This window comes from Acomys minous, assembly GCF_964271855.1.
Source record: "Acomys minous genome assembly, chromosome: 17".
Lineage (NCBI taxonomy): Eukaryota > Metazoa > Chordata > Mammalia > Rodentia > Muridae > Acomys > Acomys minous.
The window spans coordinates 24,729,093-24,750,859 of NC_140500.1; the positions used below are offsets into that span (position 1 = coordinate 24,729,093).

The window sequence follows — 21,767 nt, forward strand, 5'->3', positions numbered from 1 at the left end:
GAGCTAATTCCAGGTTGGGTTTTGTTTTGTTCTTTGTTGTTTTTGTTGTTATTTTGTTTGGTTTTCTTTTTGAGACAGAGTCTCTCTGTGTAGCCTTGGCTGTCCTGGACTCACTTTGTAGACCAGGTTGGCCTCGGAACTCACAGTGATCCGCCTGCCTCTGCCTCCCAAGTGCTGGGATTAAAGGCGTGCGCCACCATGCCCTGTTTTGTTCTTTTTGAATGTGTGTAGATGTTTTAGCTGCATGCTTCCTGCCCATGGAATCCATTGGATCCCCCTGAACTGGAATTCCAGTTGTGAGTTGCCACAGAAGTGCTGGGAATTAAACCTGAGTCCTCTGGAAGAGGAGCCAATGTTTTTAATCCCTGAGTCATGTCTCTAGCCCCATGGTTTGGGTTTAGATAAAATTACTTACTCAAGGGCTGGAGAGATGGCTCAGCGGGTTAAGAGCACTGTCTGCTCTTCCAGAGATCCTGAGTTTAGTTCTCAGCAACCACATGGTTGCTCACAATCATCTATAATGGGATCTGATGCCCTCTTCTGGTATGCAGGCGTACATGCAGACAGAGCACTCATATACATAAAATACATAAATAAATATTTGTTTGTTTCACTGAGACAGGGTTTCTCTGTGTAGCCCTGACTGTCCTCGAACTCACTCTGAGGACCAGGCTAGCCCTTAAAGCCGATTCACCTGCCTCTGCCTCCTGAGGGCTGGCATTAAAGGCATGCACCCTCATACTTTTTTGTTACTTTTTAATTTCTTTGGTTCTGAGCTCTACATAAACTCTACTTAAACTGTTTACATTGGCTGAGCCAGACATGGTGTGCATCCATAATATTAATACTTAGCAGGAAGATCAGGAGTTCAAGGCCAGTTTGAAAACACACACACACACACACACACACACACACACACACACACACACACACACACACACCAACAAAAACAAAGTTTTATACATGCAACTTCGGAGCCCGCAAGGTGGCGCCCACCAGTAATCCAATCATTCGGGAGGCAGAGGCAGGCGATTTCGGAGTTGGAGGCCAACCTGGTCTACAGCGAGAGTTCGAGGACAGCCAAGGCTACACGAAGAAACCCTGTCTTGGGGTTAGGGATTTAGTTCAATGGTGGAGCGCTTGCCTAGCACCTGGGTTCGGTCCTCAGCTCTGGAAGAAAAACCAACCACCACCACCACCACCGCCACCACCCTGTCTCAGAAAATCAAAATACCAAAAGTAACAGCCGAAGAAGTGTAAATAATTCTGATTAAAATCTGATACAAGAATCGCATGCCTTTAATCTCAGTATTCGGGAAGCACAGGCAGGCGGATCTCTATGAGTTCGAGGCCAGCCTGGTCTACAAATCGAGTCCAGAGCAGCCAGGGCTACAGAGAGAAATTTTGTCTCGAAAAAGAAAAAAGAATCCTTAAAGCTCTCTCACTTCTCTTATGGAGTATTTTGTCCTTGACAAACAGTCACGAGTCAGCTGGGGGAAAAAAAAAAAAAAAGACACTGGCTGGACAGTCTGCGCAGGCGCTTGGGAGGAAAGCTGGGCTAGGGCGGAACTTCCGAGGGCACAGTTCTCGTTCTATTGGTTGAGAAGGGTCTGCCTCTTGCTCACCTGGCAGGAACCGGAAGCCGGTGTTATAAAGTAAAAGAAGCGGCGTCTGTCCCAGGGCTTTCGTCTCGGGTCCGCTCCGCCGCAATTTCAAGCCCAAACTCAAGCCTGTCCCCTGGCCGAGCTTCGCCTTCGCCATGGCGCTCAGCGATGCAGACGTGCAGAAGCAGGTGAGGGCCGGCTTGGGTGCCGCGCAGCCGCAGTGCGGTCTGTGCTGGCGTTTGGCTCTTAGGGCGGCCGGAGCTCCGTGGCTGAGCCCCTTGCACTGCCTCCTGTCAGGGGGCGGGTGGTTTGTGCGGGGATGATTTTGCAGGCCTCGGGTCGGGGGTGAGGGAATTGCACCGCATCTCACGTGCCCGCTGGTCTCCTGCTTCCACTAGCCTCTCACGGAGCCTCTTCTCTGCCGTCCATCTCCGTACCCCCTTTTCCTGGGATTTTCACTGCTTAATCCGGCAGTTTTGTGGAAAGGTTGAAAGCGGTTTTTACCCCCTCATTTTTTTTTAAAGCCCGAAAGACTGATCTACAATATATAATAGGGAAGAGACTGTTGGGGGAAAACAGCTTGCTTTTTTGAGGACCGTCGTTGAGAAAACCGAGGTTATTTATCTCGGAAAGTTATCATAAACCTAAGGTGTACATTTAATATCTGTCGAATGAGAAAGCCTTTTCTTATTACAGTTACAAGCCACAAGTTAGGTGAGTAATCATGAGCTCAGGCCAGTTCCTCTACCTTCATTTTGAGACAGGGTTTTCTGTAGCCCAGGCTGCTGTCCAGTTCTGAGGATGAGCTTGGCTTTTTTATTTTTTTTTCCTTTTTTTGATTTTTCTGAAACAGCGTTTCTCTGTGTTAGCCCTGGTTGTCCTGGACTCACTTTGTAGACCAGGCTGGTCTCGAACTCACAGCGATCAGCCTGCCTCTGCCTCCCCGAGTGCTGGTATTAAAGGCTTGCGTCACTGCACCAGGATTTACACTGAAGTTTTTAAAGACTTGCACCACCACACTGGATTTTCACTGAAGTTTTTAAATACTAGGAATATTACAATTCTAGTTGAGATGACACCTGTGTAGACCTGGATGCTTTGGAATCACGATTTCAGGCCGACTGGGCTTCACAGCCTGACTTCACACTGTAAATGTAATCAAAGTAAAGGCGCATTATAAGGGATAAGGGAGAAACAGGGTGCTGGCAGGTCTATTACAAGAGAAAAGTGGGCCGGATGCGGTGGCCCATGCCTGTAATCCCAGCACTGAAGGAGGCAGAGGCAGGCGGATCTCTGTGAGCTCGAGGCCAGCCTGGTCTACAGGACGGCCAAGGCTACACAGAGAAACCCTGTCTCAAAACAAGAGAAAAGTGCTTCCCATTTGTTTTGCTGACTGATAACAGGTCTCCTGGGACTTGTCTATTATTTATCCATCCATCTATCCACTTATTTATTTATTTAGAGGATTTTTTTTCTTTGGTGGTTTGAAATAAATTCTTGCTTTGTAGTGCTGGGATTACAGATGCAGCCCTCGTCATCCGAGCTACATGAGTTTCCAGAAAAGGAAATGTAAAGCTGCCAATTTAATGTCCACACAGTTTAGAGAACTAAATACTCTTCCCCCCCCCCCCCCCCCCGTAAGAACCAGGAACACCCCTCCCCGCCAAACTGAAGGGCACTAAGCGACTCTTGAGTCTTCCTGGATGAACAGTTTTTGCCTTTGATGTTTCCATGTCTTTGGTAGAAGTATCTTTTCGTTTTATCCTTAACCAAATACGCATTGAAAGCAGTTAGGTGGTGGTTCTTCCTTTTGGGAGTAGGGTGGAGACGGTAATTACGGAAAGGAAATAGGGGTGACACCCGTGAAGGTTAAGAAACCCCACAGTACATTTACAGACACTGGGGCTTTGGGACATGTGTCACCGCCCCAGGGTTTAGTGTAGGAAACTCTTGATGCATTGGGAAAGCACAGTGCCCTCCTCATGCTCCCAGCAGTCACAATCCAGTCCCCCGCCCCAGTTTCCTTCTCTTTCCTTGTTAGAATGTGTGGACGTGTGGAAGGCCAAGGCCTCTACAGGAATGTTTATTTTGTTCTAGAAAACCCATTTTTCTTTATATTAAAGAAGAACTCTTTACAGTCTGTGCTCACTCCAGTGAGAACAGAGGCCTTTGTTGTACGAGGGGCCTGTTTTGTCCTGCGGTGGGTTGGGCTCCAACCTAGGTCATGGTGGGCTAGTGGTCTGCCAGTGAGCTACACTCCCAGGCCAAGGACAAATTTTTTTTTTCTCCCGATACAATGTTTTTCTGTGTAACCTTGGCTGTCCTGGACTCACTTTGTAGACCAGGCTGGCCTCAAACTCACAGCGATCCGCCTGCCTCTGCCTCCTGAGTGCTGGGATAACAGGCATGCGCCACCACGCAAGGGCAATGTTTTATTCAGTATATTCTCAGCAGTATATAAAGCCAAGTGCCATGCAAATAATAGGTGCTTAAGAAATCGTAGATTTAGCCGGGCGTGGTGGCGTATGCCTTTAATCCCAGCACTCGGGAGGCAGAGACAGGTGGATCGCTGTGAGTTCGAGGCCAGCCTGGTCTACAAACTGAGTCCAGGACAGCCAAGACTACACAGAGAAACCCTGTCTCAAAAAACCAAATAAATAAATAAATAAATAAATAAATAAATAAATAAAATAAAAATTCCCTTTCCCCTGTCATTTTTTATTCTCAATTTTATGTCTGTCTGGTTTGGGACAGTGTGGTGCTTGGCTCAGGTCTCAACATGGGGGGCAAGCACTGAGCCATCCTCCCTTCCCTTCACTCCGGATTTAGAGTATGGCTACTTAGTACATCAGATTTTCTTTCTTTTTCTTTTCTGGTTCAGGGGTGGAGTTAAATGTCCTTAAGAGGTTGACTCATGCAGTCATCTTGGTTGACTGTAAACAGGCTTCTCTGGCCTGAGTTAAATGGGAGCCTTTGCTAGGCTGATGAAGGCACATCTGTGGCTGAGAGGCCCAGCACAGCTAAGGAGGGCAGGTAATACAGGTTTGAATCGGTTTCATCCAGGGAAGCCAGATGGATCTCGGAGCATTTATAAACAGTGATCATGTTGTTAAAGTACGTCTGTGTTTTTGAGGCTAGGACTCAAGCTGGCTCACAGAGATTCACCTGCCTTTGCTTCCCAAGTGCAGGCACATGATACTGTGCCCAGCGTCTTAAGATGCTTTTTAAAAATAACATTTATTTCTGTGTGTGTTAGTATTTCTATTGCGGTGATAAACACCATGACCAAAAGTGACTTGGAGATGAGTTTCAATTACACATCACAGTCTATCTCAAAGGAAGTCTGGGTAGGGGCTGGAGGCAGGGACTGAAAGAGAGGCCAAGGGACAGACTGTTCAGGGGTTTCTTCCTCACAGCTCCCGCAGCCTGCCTTTTTGTACATTGTAGGACCACCTTCCTAGATGTGGCACCACCCACAGTGGGCTGGGCTCTCCCACATGAATCTCTAAAACCGTTTAGGCTTGCCTACAGGCCAATCTCTGAGAAGTTTTCTCAGTTGTGCATCCCTTCTTTTCAGATAACTCTAGTTTGTGTCATTGTGTCAAGTCGACAAAACAAAAAACAAAAACCAAAAAACCCCACAGGTGGATCGCTGCGAGTACAAGGCCAGCCTAGTCTACAGAGCAAATCCAGCCAAGGCTGTACAGAGAAACCCTTTCTTAAAAACAAACAAACAAACAAAAAACCCAAAACCCAACCAGGACAGCTGGCTTATTGGGTAAAGCACCTGATGCCAAGCCTGGCACAGTCAATCCCTATGACCCACATGGTAGAAGTAGAGAGCTGACTTCTACAGGTGCTGGCCTCTGTGGCATATGCACACCCACAAACATGGACACACAGTAAATAAAAATGGAAAGAAGAAGACCAGATAGATGCAAGCTGAGCGTGGTGGCGCACGCCTGTCATCCCAGCACTGGGGAGGCAGAGGCAGGCGGATCTCTGCGAGTTCGAGGCCAGTACAGTCAGGACTACATAGAGAACCGCTGGCCAGATGCTTAGGTGCTTAGAAGAGCGGGTACAGAGTGCATTAGGAGTGCAGCCATGAGAGGTTCAGGAGCTGTCGGCTGAGCTGGGGCCTGAGGTTAGGCAAGTGAAGACTGATCCACGTGGAGGGGCAGCATATTTAGACACCTTGCACGGGAGAACGAACAGTAAACTCAAGGAACTGAAATGAGCGACTTACGCTAACCGCGCCACCTGAAGAGTCCTCAGTTATGTTGGTTTGTTCCGGATGGTGCTTGGGAGGGAGGCGATAGTCAGCCTTGTGTCTTCTTCAGTCTTCGCACTGCCGTGGAAGTGCCATGAGGACAGGCGGCCTGGAACTTGGTAATCCTCGTGTGACTACCTAGTGACTCTGAAGTTAGATGTCACTGTCTTCTCTCACTGAGTTAACACATCATGTCTTTCCCCACATAGATTAAGCACATGATGGCTTTCATCGAACAAGAAGCCAACGAGAAAGCAGAAGAAATAGATGCGAAGGTGAGATTTTCTACTTCCAGTCATCTAAAGGTTCGCGCTGTTTGGTTTGCTAAGCAATATTGCTGCTAAGAATTGTTTAGTTCCACATTACATATGATCAGTAAGAGCATATTTATATCTGGGTGTGGTGGCGCACGCCTTTAATCCCAGCACTTGGGAGGCAGAGGCAGGCGGATCTCTGAGTTCCAGGACAGCCAGGATTACACACAGAGAAACCCTGTCTTGAAAAACCAAAAAATAAAAAAAACCCAGCATATTTGTGTCTCTGTTTTTTGGAGTTTTCTTTGTTTTTGTTTTTGTTTTTGTTTTTCTCCACACAGGGTTTCTCTGTGTAGCCCAGGCTGTCTAAGAACTCTCTCTGTAGACCAAGGGAACTGCCTGCCTCTGCCTCCTGAGTGCTGGGATTAGAGGCGTGTGCCACCACCTCTCAGCATGTGTCTCATTTTTATAACATCAAACAAAGAAACTAGTTTCATTATATATCATATTTATTATTGGGGCTGGAGAGATGGCTCAGCAGTTAAGAGTGCTGGCTGCTCTTCCTGAGGACTTGAGTTTGGTTCTCAGCACACACATGGCAACTCAGAACTGTGGGTGCAGGTGGTTGAAAGCTGTCTGATGGGGGTGCTTGGAACTGAACCCAGGTCCTCCAGAAGTGTGAGTGCCCTCAACCATTGAGCCATCTATGCAGTGCCACTTAAATTCTTTTTTCCAGCTGCATTTCTCTTGTGGGGTGGGCATATGTGGAGCTCAGAGAATAACTTTCTAGAGTCAGTTTTCTCCTGCCATGTGGTCCCTGGACTCTAGTTCGGGTCCTCAGGCTTGGTGGCAGTAACCCTCAGAGCTGTTTTGCCAGCCTCCTCCCTCCATTTTTGAGACAGAATGTCAGTCTCCCAGGCTGGCCTCTAACTCAGCAATCTTGAACTCCTGTTCTTGACTCCTGTCTCTGGAGCGCTGAAACTACAGTTGTATGACTACTATTTTATGCCATACTGGGATTGAGTGACGTGCAAGCAAGCACTCTACCAAATGAGCTAGATCTTCTTTTTTTTTAGATTTTATGAATACAGTATTCTACCTGTATACCAGAAGAGGGCACCAGATCTCATTATAGATGGTTGTGAGCCACCATGTCGTTGTTGGGAATTGAACTCAGGACCTTTGGAAGAGCAGCCAGTGCTCTTAACCTCTGAGCCATCTCTCCAGCCCATGAGCTAGATCTCTTTTGTTTAGTTTTTTTAACACAGGGTTTCTCTGTGTAGTCTTGCCTGTCCTGGACTCACTTTGTAGACCAGGCTGTCCTCGAACTCACAGCCTTCCACGTGCCTCTGCCTCCTGAGTGCTGGGATTAAAGGTGTGCACCACCATGCTCAGCGAAGTTTTAAAACAATTTTTATACTTACTGTGTGCACATGTGCTCATATACTGTATTTTTATTGAAAATTAAAAAAAAAAACGAGAAGAAAGAAAAAGCACAAGGCACTAGAGAGATGGCTCAGAGGTTAAGAGCACTGGCTGTTCTTCCAAAGTTCCTGAGTTCAATTCCAAGCAACCATATGATGGCTCACAACCATCTATAATGAGATCTGATGCAGATGTATGTGCAGGCAAAACACTGTATACATAATAATAAATCTTTTAAAAAAGAACCCACAAGAAATATACACACACAAAATACACAGATGCACGCACAAAACTCATAAAAAACAAAATGAGAAACAATAAAGACAGGCAAAGGACATGTGAGGTTAAAACAGTGCCCAAAGTATTGTGAGACAGAGCATCTCACAAGGTACCGTTGAGTTTGTTTTGTGTTGGCCATCTATAGCAGGCATGAGGCCTCCTTTAGGTGTGGTATTGTGCCCAGTAAAACTCTGTCTTATTTAGGGTCTTATTGCTATGAAGAGACACCATGACTACACTAACTCTAGGCTCCATAAATAACAACATATATAAATTCTTAGAAAAGACTGTCAGTCCCAGCACTCAGGAGGCAGAAGCAGGCAGATCGCTGTGAGTTCGAGGCTAGCCTGATCTACAAAGCGAGTCCAGGACAGGCGAGGCTAATACAGGGAGACCCTATCTTGAAAAGCCAAAAGAAAAGAAAAGACTGTCAGGGGCTGGGCATGGTGGCATACACCTGTAATCCCAGCACTCTGGGAGACAGAGGCAAGCAGGGTTTGAGGCCAGTCTAGTCTACAAAGTGAGTCCAGGGCAGCCAAGGCTACACAGAGAAAACCTGTCTCGAGTTAGGCTTGGAGAGATGGCTCGCTGGCGTAAAGCAGTACAGTTGTTACTTAGGACCAGAGTTTGGTTCCCAGCACCTGTACCGGTGGCTCAGAACCACCTGTAAGTTGAGCCCCACAGGATCTGATACCTTCATCTGGCCTCCACAAGCACACAAGTAACCAGCAACAAGCCGGTGTGGTAGCACAGGCTTTTAATCCCCACCCTCAGTCAGAGGCAGGCAGATCTCTGCGTTTGAGGCCAACTTGGTCTACAGAGCAAGCTCCAGGACAGCCAGCTCTACAAAGAGAAACCCTGTCTCAAAACAAAAACAAGCAAAAATTAAAGTAATCTTTGAGGATAAGTGTTAGATTTTCTGTTTCAGATAGGGAACAAGTGAATATATGAAAGTATTCCTTGTTCTCGGTGCTCAAAATAAAACGCTTGGCCCAATCCCGTGTGGTGGATTAATATGCATTAACTGTTCGTAGGCAGAAGAGGAGTTCAACATTGAGAAGGGCCGCCTGGTGCAGACGCAGAGACTCAAGATCATGGAGTACTACGAGAAGAAAGAGAAGCAGATTGAGCAGCAGAAGAAAATGTAAGTAGGTGATGGTTAGCGGGCTAAACTAGGGAAGCTCGGACGCCGTAGCCTGGAGAGGCCTGAACCTGCAGGTCCTCCTGCCTCCATCTCCCCAGCGCTGGGCTCACAGGCGTGTGCCATCATAAGTGACTTCAGCTGGAGACTGAGTCCAGGGCCTGGTGATGTCCACACGCTCCACCAACCGGCTGAGCTGTGTCCTCAGTCATCAAGAAGCTTTGAAAGTCAATGAAACAAGGCCACGGGGAGCAGCTCAGTGGGACGGTGCTCGCTTAGCCCTGTGCAGGGCCCCAAACGCCATTCCCCAAGAGCAGCTCTGTATCCAAAGAAAGTTCCAAATGCTGGAGGCAAGGCAAGGTCTGGTCCTTAACTTCACAAGTGAGTGAACTTCTCCGTCACTGTGGAACAGAAACCTCCGCTGGGGCAGTAGCTAATGTCTGGGACAGCAGACTCCTGAATTCAAAAATGGCAAGGGTGTGATGGCACGTGCCTTTAATTCCAGCACTCGGGAGGCAGAGGCAGGTGGATCTCAACCTGGTCTGCAAGTGATTCCAGCACAGCCAAGGACACAGAAACACCCTCACCCCCCCCCCCCAAAAAAAACAAAACAAAACAAAACAAAAAAACCCCTCAAGAACAAAAATGATGAGAGAACACGGAAACCTCCCAGGGTTACTGGAAGGTTATTCATTGTTTATCAAGGGTCCTTTGCGCTTACGTGGCTGTTGACTATTTTTCTGTAGTCTTTGCCTTTTATGTTGTATTATTGATAGTCTCCCATTCCTTTTGCAGTCAAATGTCCAATTTGATGAATCAGGCAAGGCTGAAAGTCCTCAGAGCAAGAGATGACCTTATCACTGTGAGTAATTAGCTCCTCCCAGTTGTGAAGCTGTGAAATGCTTATTCACTTTCCCGTGATAGAGAGTCACTAGTGAATATTTAGAGAAAATAGGTTTTGCAGTTGCTTTTGTGTTTGGTTGGGTTGGCATTTTTTGTTTGCTTGCTGCTTGTATGATAGTGTCTCAGTATGTAGTTGGCCTAAAACTTGTTCCTGCAATCTGAGTCTTCTGAGTGAGGGTTACAAACCACCATGCTCAGGTTTATAAGCGGGTTTTTTTGGTTTTTTTTTTTTTAAGATTTATTTATTTACTGTTATGTATATAGTGCTCTGCCTGCACATACACCTGCAAGCCTGAGGAGGGCATCAGATCACATTACAGATGGCTGTGAGCCACCATGTGGTTGCTGGGAATTGAACTCAGGACCTCTGGAAGAGCAGTCAGTGCCCTTAACATCTGAGCCATCTCTCCAGGCCCTATAAGCGTTTTTTGGAGAGAAAAACATTTGTTCAGCAAATCATTGTACTTGATATTATTAACAATAAAGGCAGGCATGACAGCAGTCTGGCCTTATGCTTGGTGACCTTCTAAGCTAATGGCATGTAAGACAGTCTTAGATCATATATCAAGAAGTAAGCCATAGAGTACATGGTGGGGGGTGGGGGGACTGAGTATAGGGCCATGAATGTAAAACTAAGCCATGCTGCCTTCAATTGAAAAAAAAATTTTTTTAGCTGGGCAGTGGTGGTGCACACCTTTAATCCCAGCACTCAGGAGGCTGAAGAGGGTGGATCTTTTGTGAGTTCAAGACCAGCCTGGTCTACAGAGTTTAAGTCCAGGACAGCCAAGGCTATATAGAGAAACCCTGTCTCAACAACAACAACAACAAAAAACAAACAAAACAACAAAAAAGAATTTTATTTTAGTCTTTTTATTCTACAATGAAATACTCAATGGGGCTAGTGAGGCATGGAGACTTTTTCTTTGTATTAGGATGTTTGAAATTGTGACTTACAGTGAGCACACCTCATGTCTGGGAGCTCCTGCACTGGTGCGACAACTGATGTGACTGAACGGTCCCCAGCACCACAGGAAACTGGACATCGTGATGCACACCTGCATCCCAGCACCCCAGCATTCAGGTGGCAGAGATGGGATCACTGGAAATTTGAGGCTGCACTGGGAGCTCTGGTCAGCCATGGGTACATAGTGAGACTGTCAAAAACAAAAAGGGAATTAGATGTGTAACTATTTTGAGCAACTGCGTTGTACAGGATCACTGGTAACCTAGGAGAGCCACCCCAGCCTGTCGGGTGCTTGGCAGGGGAGCTGTGCAGATGGGTAGCTAGGAGACCATGGTAGAGCTGAGCCGCAGCTCGTTGGTCCTCATTGACTTCAGTATGTTTATGATGTTACTCGTTTGTTAGCTTCCTTTTTAAAGCCCATGACAGGACACAGTGCTGCTGAGCTGGATCCCCAAGCCCCCAGCTTTACTCACAGGGCATTTCTCGGTTTGCTTTAGGCTGTTGTAGTGTTTGTTGCGTTGAGACTGCAGCAGGTGTTCCATGCCTGGCTCTTCATACAGGTGTTTCACAGTTGGACTGTCTGCATAACTGTTCCTGGGGATGCCAAATACCAATATGTAGCTTGGGCTGGCTTAGGTGTCCCTGTGTAGCCAGGGATGACCTTGAACGTCTTAGCTTCCTGCATCCACTTAGTGCTTGGTTTACAGGGATGCACCACAGTGGCCAGGGTTTTTTGTGGTTTTGGTTTTGGTTTTCTGGTTTTTCGAGACAGGGTCTCTCTGTGTTAGCCTTGGCTGTCCTGGAGTTGCTTAGTAGACCAGGCTGGCCTCGAACTCACAGCTATCCGCCTGCCTCTGCCTCCTGAGTGCTGGGATGAAAGGTGTGCACCACCACGCCCAACATCAGGTTTTCTGTTGTTGTTGTTGTTGTTGTTGTTTTGTTTTTTGAGACAGGGTCTCTCTGTGTCACCCTGGCTGTCCTGTCCTCGCTTTGCAGACCAGGCTGGACTCTTAACTCACATCAATCCACCTGCCTCTGCCTCCCAGGTGCTGGGATTAAAGGCATGTGCCACCACGCCCAACTCGCCCAACTTGGTGGCCAGTTTTATATAGTTATGGGGTCTAAGCCCAGGGTCTCATACATGCTAAGCAAACACTCTACCAACTGACCTACAGCCCCAGATAGCTGCTTGGTTTGGTGGTGGTGGTAGTTTGGTTTTGGTTTGGTTTGGTTTTTTGAGACAGGATTTCACTGTATAGCCCTGGATGTCTTAAAACTTGCTCTGTAAACCAGGCTGGCCTCAAACTCAGAGATCCACTTGCCTCTGCTTCCCAAGTGTTGGGATTAGAGGCGTGTGTGCTCCTGGCTGTCTTTGTTTTAGAGACAAGCTGTCAGTGGCCCCAGAACCTGGAACTCCCTATGTAGAGAGTCAGGCCCTGGACTTGTGATGATCCTTCCACTGACCAGGCAGTGTAGGCATAAACCGCCATGCTGCCTGCCCTCGCTGCTGTGTAATCCCCGAGGCCTCATACACTCAGCCATGGAATTGCAATGCAGGCTCATCTGTCCTGTAGGTTTCTGGGTCATGCAGATCTGCTAGACAGAACTAAGAGCAGTGGCGTCTCCCAGCAGCACGTAGTGTGTGTAGCGCAGACATGCACATTACCCCATGTCTCAGAATGTGTGCCTAGCGGAGACCTAGCAGTGGGTGTGAGGTGATGGCCATGACTTAGGATGGACAGATACGATGCCTTCTCTTTCTGCTCTTTGTAGGATCTGCTAAGCGAGGCAAAACAGAGACTCAGCAAGGTGGTAAAAGACACAACCCGGTACCAAGTGCTGCTGGATGGGCTGGTCCTCCAGGTATGCTCCCGTGCCTAGGCTGCCTCTCCCAGCTGCAGCCCTGAGAGCCTTTGAAAAGGTCTGTCAGAGGCCAGCTCGCTTTCCCGCCTTAACTTCTCTTTCTTCCTCCTTCCTGTGTCTTATGCTGTGTACCACACAAGATGGCGACATCTGCTTGTCTGAGTCTTGAAGGGGTTACTACCATTTCCTGTGAATGCACACGACCTTTCCAACTCTAGTCAAATCTACTTGCCAGCAGCTTTAAACTTCCTTTGAAGTTGGCTTTGAAAGTCCATGTTTAGTACTGAGGACATAGCCTGGTGGTAAAGAATACTTGCCTAGCGTGTGAAAGACCCTCAGGTTCAATCTAGCACTGCAAAAAAGAAAAAAGGGCAAACAGTTGTCTGCTTCTGAGTTATGATCGCATTCCTTTACCCATGTTAACCCAGAGTGTCTGTCCTCAGCCTGGCTGATAGGACTCCATTGGAATGCGGCTGACCAGTGAAAGTCTCCGGTGCCAGTCTGTGTCTAGTGTCAATACGAGGCTTGCTCTCTGAGTTCTTGTACTGCGTGTTGTCTCTGCAGCGTTACCTGGTGACACCAGAGACAACTACAAGACAGCATGTGCTGTGTTTTCCACTGTAGACTCTAACTGCTTTTTACAGGGCTTGTACCAGCTGTTGGAGCCTCGGATGATTGTGCGTTGCAGAAAACAAGATTTCCCCTTGGTGAAGGTAAAGAACTTAGATTATTATTATTGTTGCTAGTTGTTGTTTAAAACACGGGGCAAAGTGTTAGAGATGTGACTTAACTGGTTACTGAGGGAATTCGGGGCAGGAACTAACCCTGCTGTTTTTTCCTTTTGTTTTGTTTTGGTTTGGTTTTGGTTTTTTGAGACAGGGTTTCTCTGTGTAGCCTTGGCTGTCCTGGACTAACTTTGTAGATCAGGCTGGCCTTGAACTCACAGCGATCCACTTGCCTCTGCCTCCCGAGTGCTGGGATTAAAGGTGTGCGCCACCACTGCCTGGCTTGTTTTGTTTTTGAAACAGGCTCTCTGGAGTTTGGTATGTCGAACAGGCTGGCCGTGAACTCGGAGATCCTCTTACCTCTGCCGCTAACTGAAAGTAAATACACGTGTCACCACACTCCTCTTTCTTATAGTGCTCAGGACCCCCAGACCGTGCATGGCAGCGCCCACAGTGGGCTGAGCCCACACATCTACCACTAAGGGTTTGCCTCACAGACTAGCCTACAGGACAGCCTTGTGGAGACTTTCCCAATTGGGAGTCCCCCTTCCCAAGTGACTCTAGCTTGTGTAGAGTTGCCATGGAGCTAGCGAAGACAGTGAGTGATTCTGCAGCATGTTAAATAGACTGCATGAGCCAGATGGCCGAGCACGTCAGCCTGGGCAGGACAGTCACTGCCCTTCTGACCTCTGTGACACAAAGTGAATATGGTTAAAATAAAAAATAGGTTTTGTTTTTTGAGACAGGGTTTTCCTCTGTAGACCAGGAGAGATCCCACTGCCTCTGCCTCCCAAGTGCTGGGATTAAGGGCTTGCACAACCACTACCACTATCAGGCAAAAATAAAGTTTTAAAACTAGTCTACGTTTTGCTTTTTCATTCTCTGTGACAGTAGTGTGGCAGACTTGGCTGGTCTGGAACTTCTTTTTAAAGATTTATTTATTATTTATACAGTATTCTGCCCGCATGTGTGCCTGCTGCCACAAGAAGGCACCAGATCTCATTACAGATGGTTGTGAGCCACTATGTGCTTGCTGGGAATTGAACTCGGGACCTTTGGAAAAGCAGACATGCTCTTAACCTCTGAGCCATCTCCATCCCTGGAACTGCTTGTGTAAAGCAGGCTGGCCTTGAACTCAGAGCCCAGTGCTGAGGCTGTCCGTGTGTCACAGCGCCTGGCCCTCAGGCTTACCGTTGAGAGTCACAACCAAAGGTCTCTGATGTGCCTGCAGTGAGCCAAATGCCTAAGTAACTTCAGTGTTTTGGATTTTTTTGAGGAAGAGCCATGCAGTTTCTAGGTAGTTGTGTTGTTTTACATTCCTACCCACAATGCATAAAGGTCCTCCTGCCTCTTCATACTCGACAATACTTTTTTTTTCCCCAAAAATTTATTTTTTGTGTATACGGTGTGATACCTGCATGTAACTCTTGAAGGTACCATATCTCATTATGGATGATTGTGAGCCATCATGTGGTTGCTGGGAATTGAACTCAGGACCTTTGGAAGAGCAGTCAGTGCTCTTAACCTCTAATACTTTTTTAAATTTTAATTTAAAAAATTTTTTATGAGCGCTGGAGAGATGGCTCAGAATTAGCCCTCTTTTGGTGTGCAGGCAAAACACTGTGCATGTAATAAATCTTTTTAAAAAAATTTTTTTATGCATATGGGTGTTCTGCCTGCAAGTATGTCTGTGTGCCACCTGTGTGCCTTGCATCCTTCCAGGCCTGAAGAGAGTTGTAGATTTGCTGGAACTGAAGTCAGATGGTTGTGAGCTGCCTTGTGGGTGCTGGAATCATGTTCCAGTTGTCTGGGAGAGCCTTTGTTTTGTTTTGCTTGAGACAGCGTTTCTCTGTGTAGCCTTGGCTGTCCTTGATTCATTTTGTAGATCAGGCTGGCCTTGAACTCTGCCTCTTCCTCCCAAGTGCTGAGATTAAAGACATGTGCCATGGCGCCCAGCTCAAGCCTTTGTTCTTAACCCTAGCCAGTTCTCCAGCCTGGTGCTTTCTTTATCCTAGGGAGTGAAGTCTCTCTTAGTAAGAGGTGCCAGGTCAGGCCAATAGCCAAACCCCTCCACAGCACCGCACAGCGATACCACACTGTCTTACACCTGAGCTCAGGCACTGGCGTCCCTGGCAGGTCCATTCAGATGCCAGGCCCACTGACTCTTCACAGATTAGTTTATGTCTCCAACCTGTGTGCAGTCTCCCATTTCCTCATTCTTCCTCAGGAATGGCACTGTTGGCTGAGTGTGGTGGGGCACGCCCCCTAATCCCAGCACTCGGGAGGCAGAGGCAGGCGGATCGCTGTGAGTTCGAGGCCAGCCTGGTCTACAAAGCGAGTCCAGGACAGCCAAACCTTGTCTCGAAAATAAAATTTAAAAAAAAGGGGGAGGGGGGTGGCACTGTTGTATGACCTCAGCAGCAAAGTTTGCTTTTACTTGAAAATCTTTACTTGTTTTTTGCCCCCCGCCCCCAGGCTGCAGTACAAAAAGCAATTCCTATGTATAAAATTGCCACCAAAAAAGATGTTGATGTCCAAATTGACCAGGAGGCCTATCTGCCTGAGGACATGTAAGAAGTCTTTCTGTTAAGTCTGCTTCTTGCTGTGGGAATGGCCTTGGTGCTAAGCCTTTTAGAAAGTGGTGGGTTTGGGTGGTGGGGTGGCTCAGTGCTTGTCTTAGTCAGGGTTTCTATTGCTGTGACAAAACACCATGACCAAAAAGCCAGTCGAGGAGGAAAGGGTTTATTCAGCTTACACTTCCACAGCACTGGTCACCATCAAAGGGAGTCAGGGCTGGAACCTGGAGGCAGGAGCTGATGCAGAGGGGAACTGCTTACTGGCTTACTTCCCATGGCTAGCTCAGCCTGCTTTCTTTCTTTTCTTTTCTTTCTTTTTTTTTTAAACATTTATTTATTTGTTTATTCATTATGTATACAGTATTCTGTCTGCATGTATGCCAGAAGAGGGGACCAAATCTCATTATAGACTGTTGTGAGCCATCATGTGGTTGCTGGGAATTGAACTCGGGACCTCTGGAAAAGCAGTCAGTGTGCTTTTAACCTCTGAGCAATCTCTCAAGCCCCTTTGGAAGAGCCATCTCTCCAGCCCCAGCCTGCTTCCTTATAGACCCCAGGGCCACCAGCCTAGGCACGGCACTGGCCACCATGGGCTGGGCCCTCCCTCATGTAGGCATTTCCTCACCTGAGGCTCCTTCCTCTCTGATAACTCTAGTTGTGTCAGGTTGACACAGAACCAGCTGGGACAGAGGTAAAGCCCATGGCTGGGTTTACTCCTCAACCCTAACTAAGAACAGTGGTTTTTTAGGGTGAGGTCTTTACTGAAGGAGAGGAGTGGTTGTGTTCCCCAGGTGCCTGGGCCTGTTTTTCTGTCTGGTTCTCCATTCCTTTAAGCTGGTCAGAGGGGTGGCACTTCTGCTGCTCTGGGCTGGGTGGAGCTTTCTGCATGGGAAGTGTGGGACACAACCGTAGGGAGCCGTTGGAAATGAGGGTTGATGCCCAAAGCTGTCAGTCTGATGTCACAGTGCCACTGCCTAGCCTGGAGCAGAATCTTGGGACATAGTCTGAACTTGGTGGAAAGCATGAGGCTTAGGGATGTGAAGTGGGTTGAGAACACTGTCATTAAAGTGGGATTTGGGGGCTTGGGGTTTCACTTCTTGCTACTCCAGGTAGAGCCATGACGTCATGAGTTCAGGTGTGGGTTTGCTTCCCTGCTCTGCCTTGGACTGAGTGGTGGTGGAATACTCACTTCATCTCACTGAGTCTTGACTTCATTTTTTGTTTTGTTTTTCTGGTGCTGAGGAACGAGACAGGATTTCACCCTGTAGAGCAGGTTGGTCTTGTTTCCAGCAGTCTGAAAGCAGGAGGCTCACCATGCCCAGCTGACTTCATGAAATGAGATCATGTCTAGGCAGCACTCAGTGTGGTCCCGGTGTGCTGTGGAAACCGAGCAGCCGGTGCAAAAGACATCAGCTGCAGAGGCTGAGGCTCCTGGAGCTTTGTCATCATGTGTGTTTTGAATTTCAGAGATTAGAATGAAATGGGCCGGGGTGTAGTTTGGCAGTTGGGGGTGTGCCCAGCAGGTGTGAGACCCTGGGTCCCATCCCCGGTACCTAAGAGTGATAAAGCACCTATGCCTCCCATTGGGTAGTGTCTTCAAGTCTGAGACACACTGCCGGTATACTGAGTCTTCTGAATGAGCACCCTGGAAAAGCTGGGCTTGGCGGCCCTTGCCTGTGTCACCGTGCTGGGGTGTCGAAGCAAGAGCATTGTCAAGAGTTCGTAGCAGCCTGAGAAGTTGTTGTTGTTACTATTATTATTACTATTATTTTAAATGATGTACATGGAGCGGGTGTTTTCCAAAACTCAAGCATAGACATGCATGTCATCCCAGCTGTGCTGCTCCCAACCCCAGCAGCATAACTGCACGAGGTTGAAAAGAACGCTATGGAAATGTTCACACTATGCAAAATAAAGAGCTCAAGATCTGCTCGTTTCTGCCAGGTGACAGGAGAGAGGCGCTTCTTGTTTGCGGGACACATGAATTAAATATTGTTTTGAATTTTAGTATCACAGTTAAGAGTTTACAGACATACTGTTTCGGGCAGAGTGGTATTGTTTGGTGTGGTTAATACTCCCTTTCTGGTTTATCAGAGTGCATTTCCTTGTTCATCACATCTCGTGTGCATAAGACTCAGGTTCCTGGGAAGTCAGGAAGCCACAACAAGCTGTAGGCTCATCAGGCCTGGTGCACACGCTCAGGAAGCGGAGGCAGGTTAGACAGAGCGGGTGCTTCTCAGCCTTTGGCTCTGACCAAGGATAGAGAGTTTGAGGGCAGTTTGGACTGTGGAGGAGGCCCTGTCTCAGCACACAAGAGGGAAGAGGAGAAAGCCCAGCTGAGGCCGGTGCTTGCCTGGGTCATCTTTGCTTCCCATCCTCACATTCCCCCCAAAACAAACCCCCAGGAGTCAGGATCTCACCGAGCACCATGTTGCCATTGTAAAGCACACAGGCTGTGGAGAGGAGGTAAAGACACAGAAAGGGGAGGGCGGGTGCAGTGACCGTCCCCTGGACGCTCAGGGAGAAAGTGCAGAACCTTTCCCAACCTGCGGTTAGTGCACGTGCCTGTGATCACGGCAGGCAGGAGGAATTTTAGATGGGGAGTCCCAGGCTAGCCTGGGCTACCTAGTGAGGTATTGTCTCAGTGTCTGGGCCCTTGACCAATAGTCCCTTTATCTTGGTACCTGACATAGGTGAATCTGGTTCCCCATGGTTCCTTGTAATACAGTTGACCTGTTGGCCTCTTGAGTGCTGAGAGGCTTTGAGGAGTGGTGGCAAGTGAGGGGTGGCTAGAGGCAGCCAGTAGGCAGCCAGGGATGTTGAGTCATCTGTCCTCGTCCGTCAGCAGCATGCAGGTGCCACCTCTCCTAGGCTGCCCAATGTTTCAAAGCTGAGAGAACTGAAACCAGTTTCCACCTTGCTGGGGAGGGCTGGCACTGAATTCGTGGCAAGCCTGTCGCCCTGCTGTGCCCTTGACATGGGTAGGCTGCCTTGCACTGAGGGAGTACTGTGTCAGGGATGCACACCTCCTCAAGCCTGTTACTTTCTGTGTTCTGTAGAGCTGGTGGAGTTGAAGTCTATAATGGAGATCGCAAGATAAAGGTTTCCAACACTCTGGAGAGCCGGCTGGACCTCATCGCCCAGCAGGTGAGTGCGGAAGATGCGTGGTCACCTGGTGGCTGGCACTGCTCTGAAGTGCTGCAGAGAACACAGGCCCGTCAAAGGGAGTGCAAGGCTGTTGGTCTTCACGTCCCCACATTTGCACACTGCTCATCTTTCAGGCATGGTGGTCAACAGCACACTGTTAACTTTCTTAATCCCTGACTAGAAGTGTAGTTTAGGCCAGGTGTGGTGGTGCATGCCTAGAGGCAGACAAGTCTCTTGAGTTCGAGGCTAGCCTGGTCTACAGAGTGAGTTCCAAGACAACCAGGACTATGTAGAGAGACCCCCGTCTTGAAAAACTAACAAGTGAAAAGAGTAGTTTAGACAGATGTGGTAGCTTTGCTGTTTGGGAAGCTGAGGTAGTACACACATGTACACACACACACACACACACACACACACACACACACACACACAGAGTCCTTTCAGGTCTTCAGTACATAAAGCTATATGTGAACAGCACAGTAAAAAAAAAATGCTGACATGACTGTTCCATGATAAGAGAAAGCAGCAAAGATACAGAAAGGGGAAGGTGGGCACAGCTCTGGCCATCCACTTTTATTGTAGATGAGATAGAGCAGCCAGAGGCATCTGGAATTGCCCAGAGCTGAGAGAGAAAGGAGACCAGTCTGAACATGGCCAGGGCTAGGAGAAAGGGGAAGGGGAGGGGGAGGGGGAAGAGGGAAAGAGAGAAAGAGAGAGAAGAGCATAGTTGGGGAGTAATAGGGCCAGCAAGAGACAAGTGTGGTGAGACCGTGGAGGCAGAGCTGTAAAGAGAACAAATGGGTATCTGGGAGGTGAGAAGGGCTAGGATGCTAGCACATGCTTTGAGATGTATAGCAGGTACTTGTGATACCGAGGGAGCCTGGAGGTCTTCAGGGACTTTGACACAACCACAGGTAGCCATCTGTCCCTTCTGCAGGAGGTCAGGGAAATGACTCCTTTTGGCAGGTGCAAACTGCTTTCACAGGATCCTGAGGAATGCTGGTTTTTATCTGACCACCAGAAATCTTCCTACAGTCCAGGCTGGACTGCCTGACCCCCAACAAAGCCAGTGTGGTGAATCTAAGGGGCCACAGCCTTGGAAGTGTAAGACAAAGTCCTTGTAGCTGTCTGTTAAGGCTTCAGCACAGACTTCATCCTGACTGCCCTTTGCGGTCACTCCTGGCGGGTTGTAGGCATTCAGAAAGCATGTCTGAGCTGCTGTGTAATGAGATACACCATCTCAGTGTACAGTGATGACCCCAGGCCCTTTTTTCTCTGTCCCTTTTGTAAGCATTGAGTGCACAGTCTGACTGCTTAAGTGTCTCTGGCAGACCTGATGTGCGAAGCTCCGCCTTCCTCTCCCCACGTGGTGGTTCCAGCTGTATAAGGCCCTGACTGAGATCCTTATTTGCTGACTCTTTACAGATGATGCCCGAAGTCCGGGGAGCCTTGTTTGGTGCGAATGCCAACAGGAAGTTTCTGGACTGAGCCTGGGGAGGTGCAGATACCCATGTGGCTTTCTCTTTCTGTTGTAATCAGTGGACACCCTCTGCAGCTAATGCCCCTGGCCCAGTGTCAACAGAAGGGCTGCCTGGTGTGGGCAGGGCCCCAGCCCCAGCCCATCTGATGCACTGATTCAGTAGCAGGACGTGAGGGGTCAGATGGCACTGCTGCCCTCACCACGAACCCACCTTTCCTGCTCCTGGTCTAGTCTAGAGTGCACTGTGCACGCCGTCCCTGCTCTTTGCGTGTAAAGTGCATGTGGCCTTGCGTTCCTCCATCAGTGCTAGCTTCACTGTTCTTATTTAGGTCTAGTTTTCCTTTTCTGTAAATGTGATTTAAAATCTAAGCCACAAGTATTCTTTATTTATTAAAACAAAAGTTTATGTGGATTTGGATTTGGTTGTGATTTTTTTTCTTTTTTAAAAAATTTATTTTCATTTTCTCTATATGTATGTCTATGTGAGGCTGTCAGATCCTGGAGTTAGATAGTTGTGAGCTGCCATGTGGGTGCTGGGAGTTGAACCCAGGTCCTTCAGAAAAGCAACCAATGCTCTTAACCACTGAGCCATCTCTCTAGCCCGTTTCTTTGTTTTGGTTTGGTTTGGTTTTTTGTTTTTGATTTTTTTTCAAGACAGGGTTTCTCTGTGTAGCCCTGGCTGTCCTGGACTCACTTTGTGAACCCTGGCCAGCCTCGAACTCACAGCGATCCGCCTGCCTCTGCCTCCCGAGTGCTGGGATTAAAGGCGTGCGCCACCACGCCCGGCTGGGAACACCATTCTTAAAACAGGATTGTTTCCTCCAGACCTGATGTCATCGTGTGACGTTATTCCACTTCTGTACAGCAGGCTGTGCAGGAAGGAACTGAGGCCCGTGAGACTCGGGTTCCTTAGTGCGCTATGGTTATGAAGTGACGGCTAGACAGAGGCAAGACTAAAGTGTTAGGAGCTGGAGAGGTGGCTCAGTGGTTGCAAACACCTGCTACTCTTCAGAGGACCTGAGTTCAGTTCTCGGTGCCCATGCCTGGCAGCTCACAACTGCTTGTAACCTAGTTTCATGGGATCTAGTACTCCTCTCTCTGGTCCCCCAGGGCACTCACACAGACACACATGCATG

The 21,767-nt window shown here is 48.2% G+C and overlaps 1 protein-coding gene across 1 annotated transcript; it reads left to right on the forward strand.

Annotated features, from left to right (window-relative positions):
- The first annotated feature begins 1,611 nt into the window (after positions 1-1,611).
- Positions 1,612-21,043, forward strand: ATP6V1E1 (ATPase H+ transporting V1 subunit E1). Its single transcript, XM_084766136.1, has 9 exons — positions 1,612-1,792; positions 6,084-6,149; positions 8,867-8,976; positions 9,769-9,835; positions 12,614-12,703; positions 13,348-13,416; positions 15,904-15,998; positions 19,064-19,151; positions 20,577-21,043. Exons 1-9 carry the CDS (start codon positions 1,760-1,762, stop codon positions 20,637-20,639), a joined length of 681 nt encoding a protein of 226 aa, XP_084622262.1. The 5' UTR covers positions 1,612-1,759; the 3' UTR covers positions 20,640-21,043.
- The last annotated feature ends 724 nt before the right edge of the window (positions 21,044-21,767 follow it).

Coding starts and splice junctions, on each gene's coding strand:
- ATP6V1E1 (XM_084766136.1), top strand. CDS start 1,760: ATGGCGCTCAGCGATGCAGACGTGCAGAAGCAG. Junction 1,793..6,083: donor ATGCAGACGTGCAGAAGCAG/GTGAGGGCCGGC, acceptor TTCCCCACATAG/ATTAAGCACATGATGGCTTT. Junction 15,999..19,063: donor GCCTATCTGCCTGAGGACAT/GTAAGAAGTCTT, acceptor TGTGTTCTGTAG/AGCTGGTGGAGTTGAAGTCT.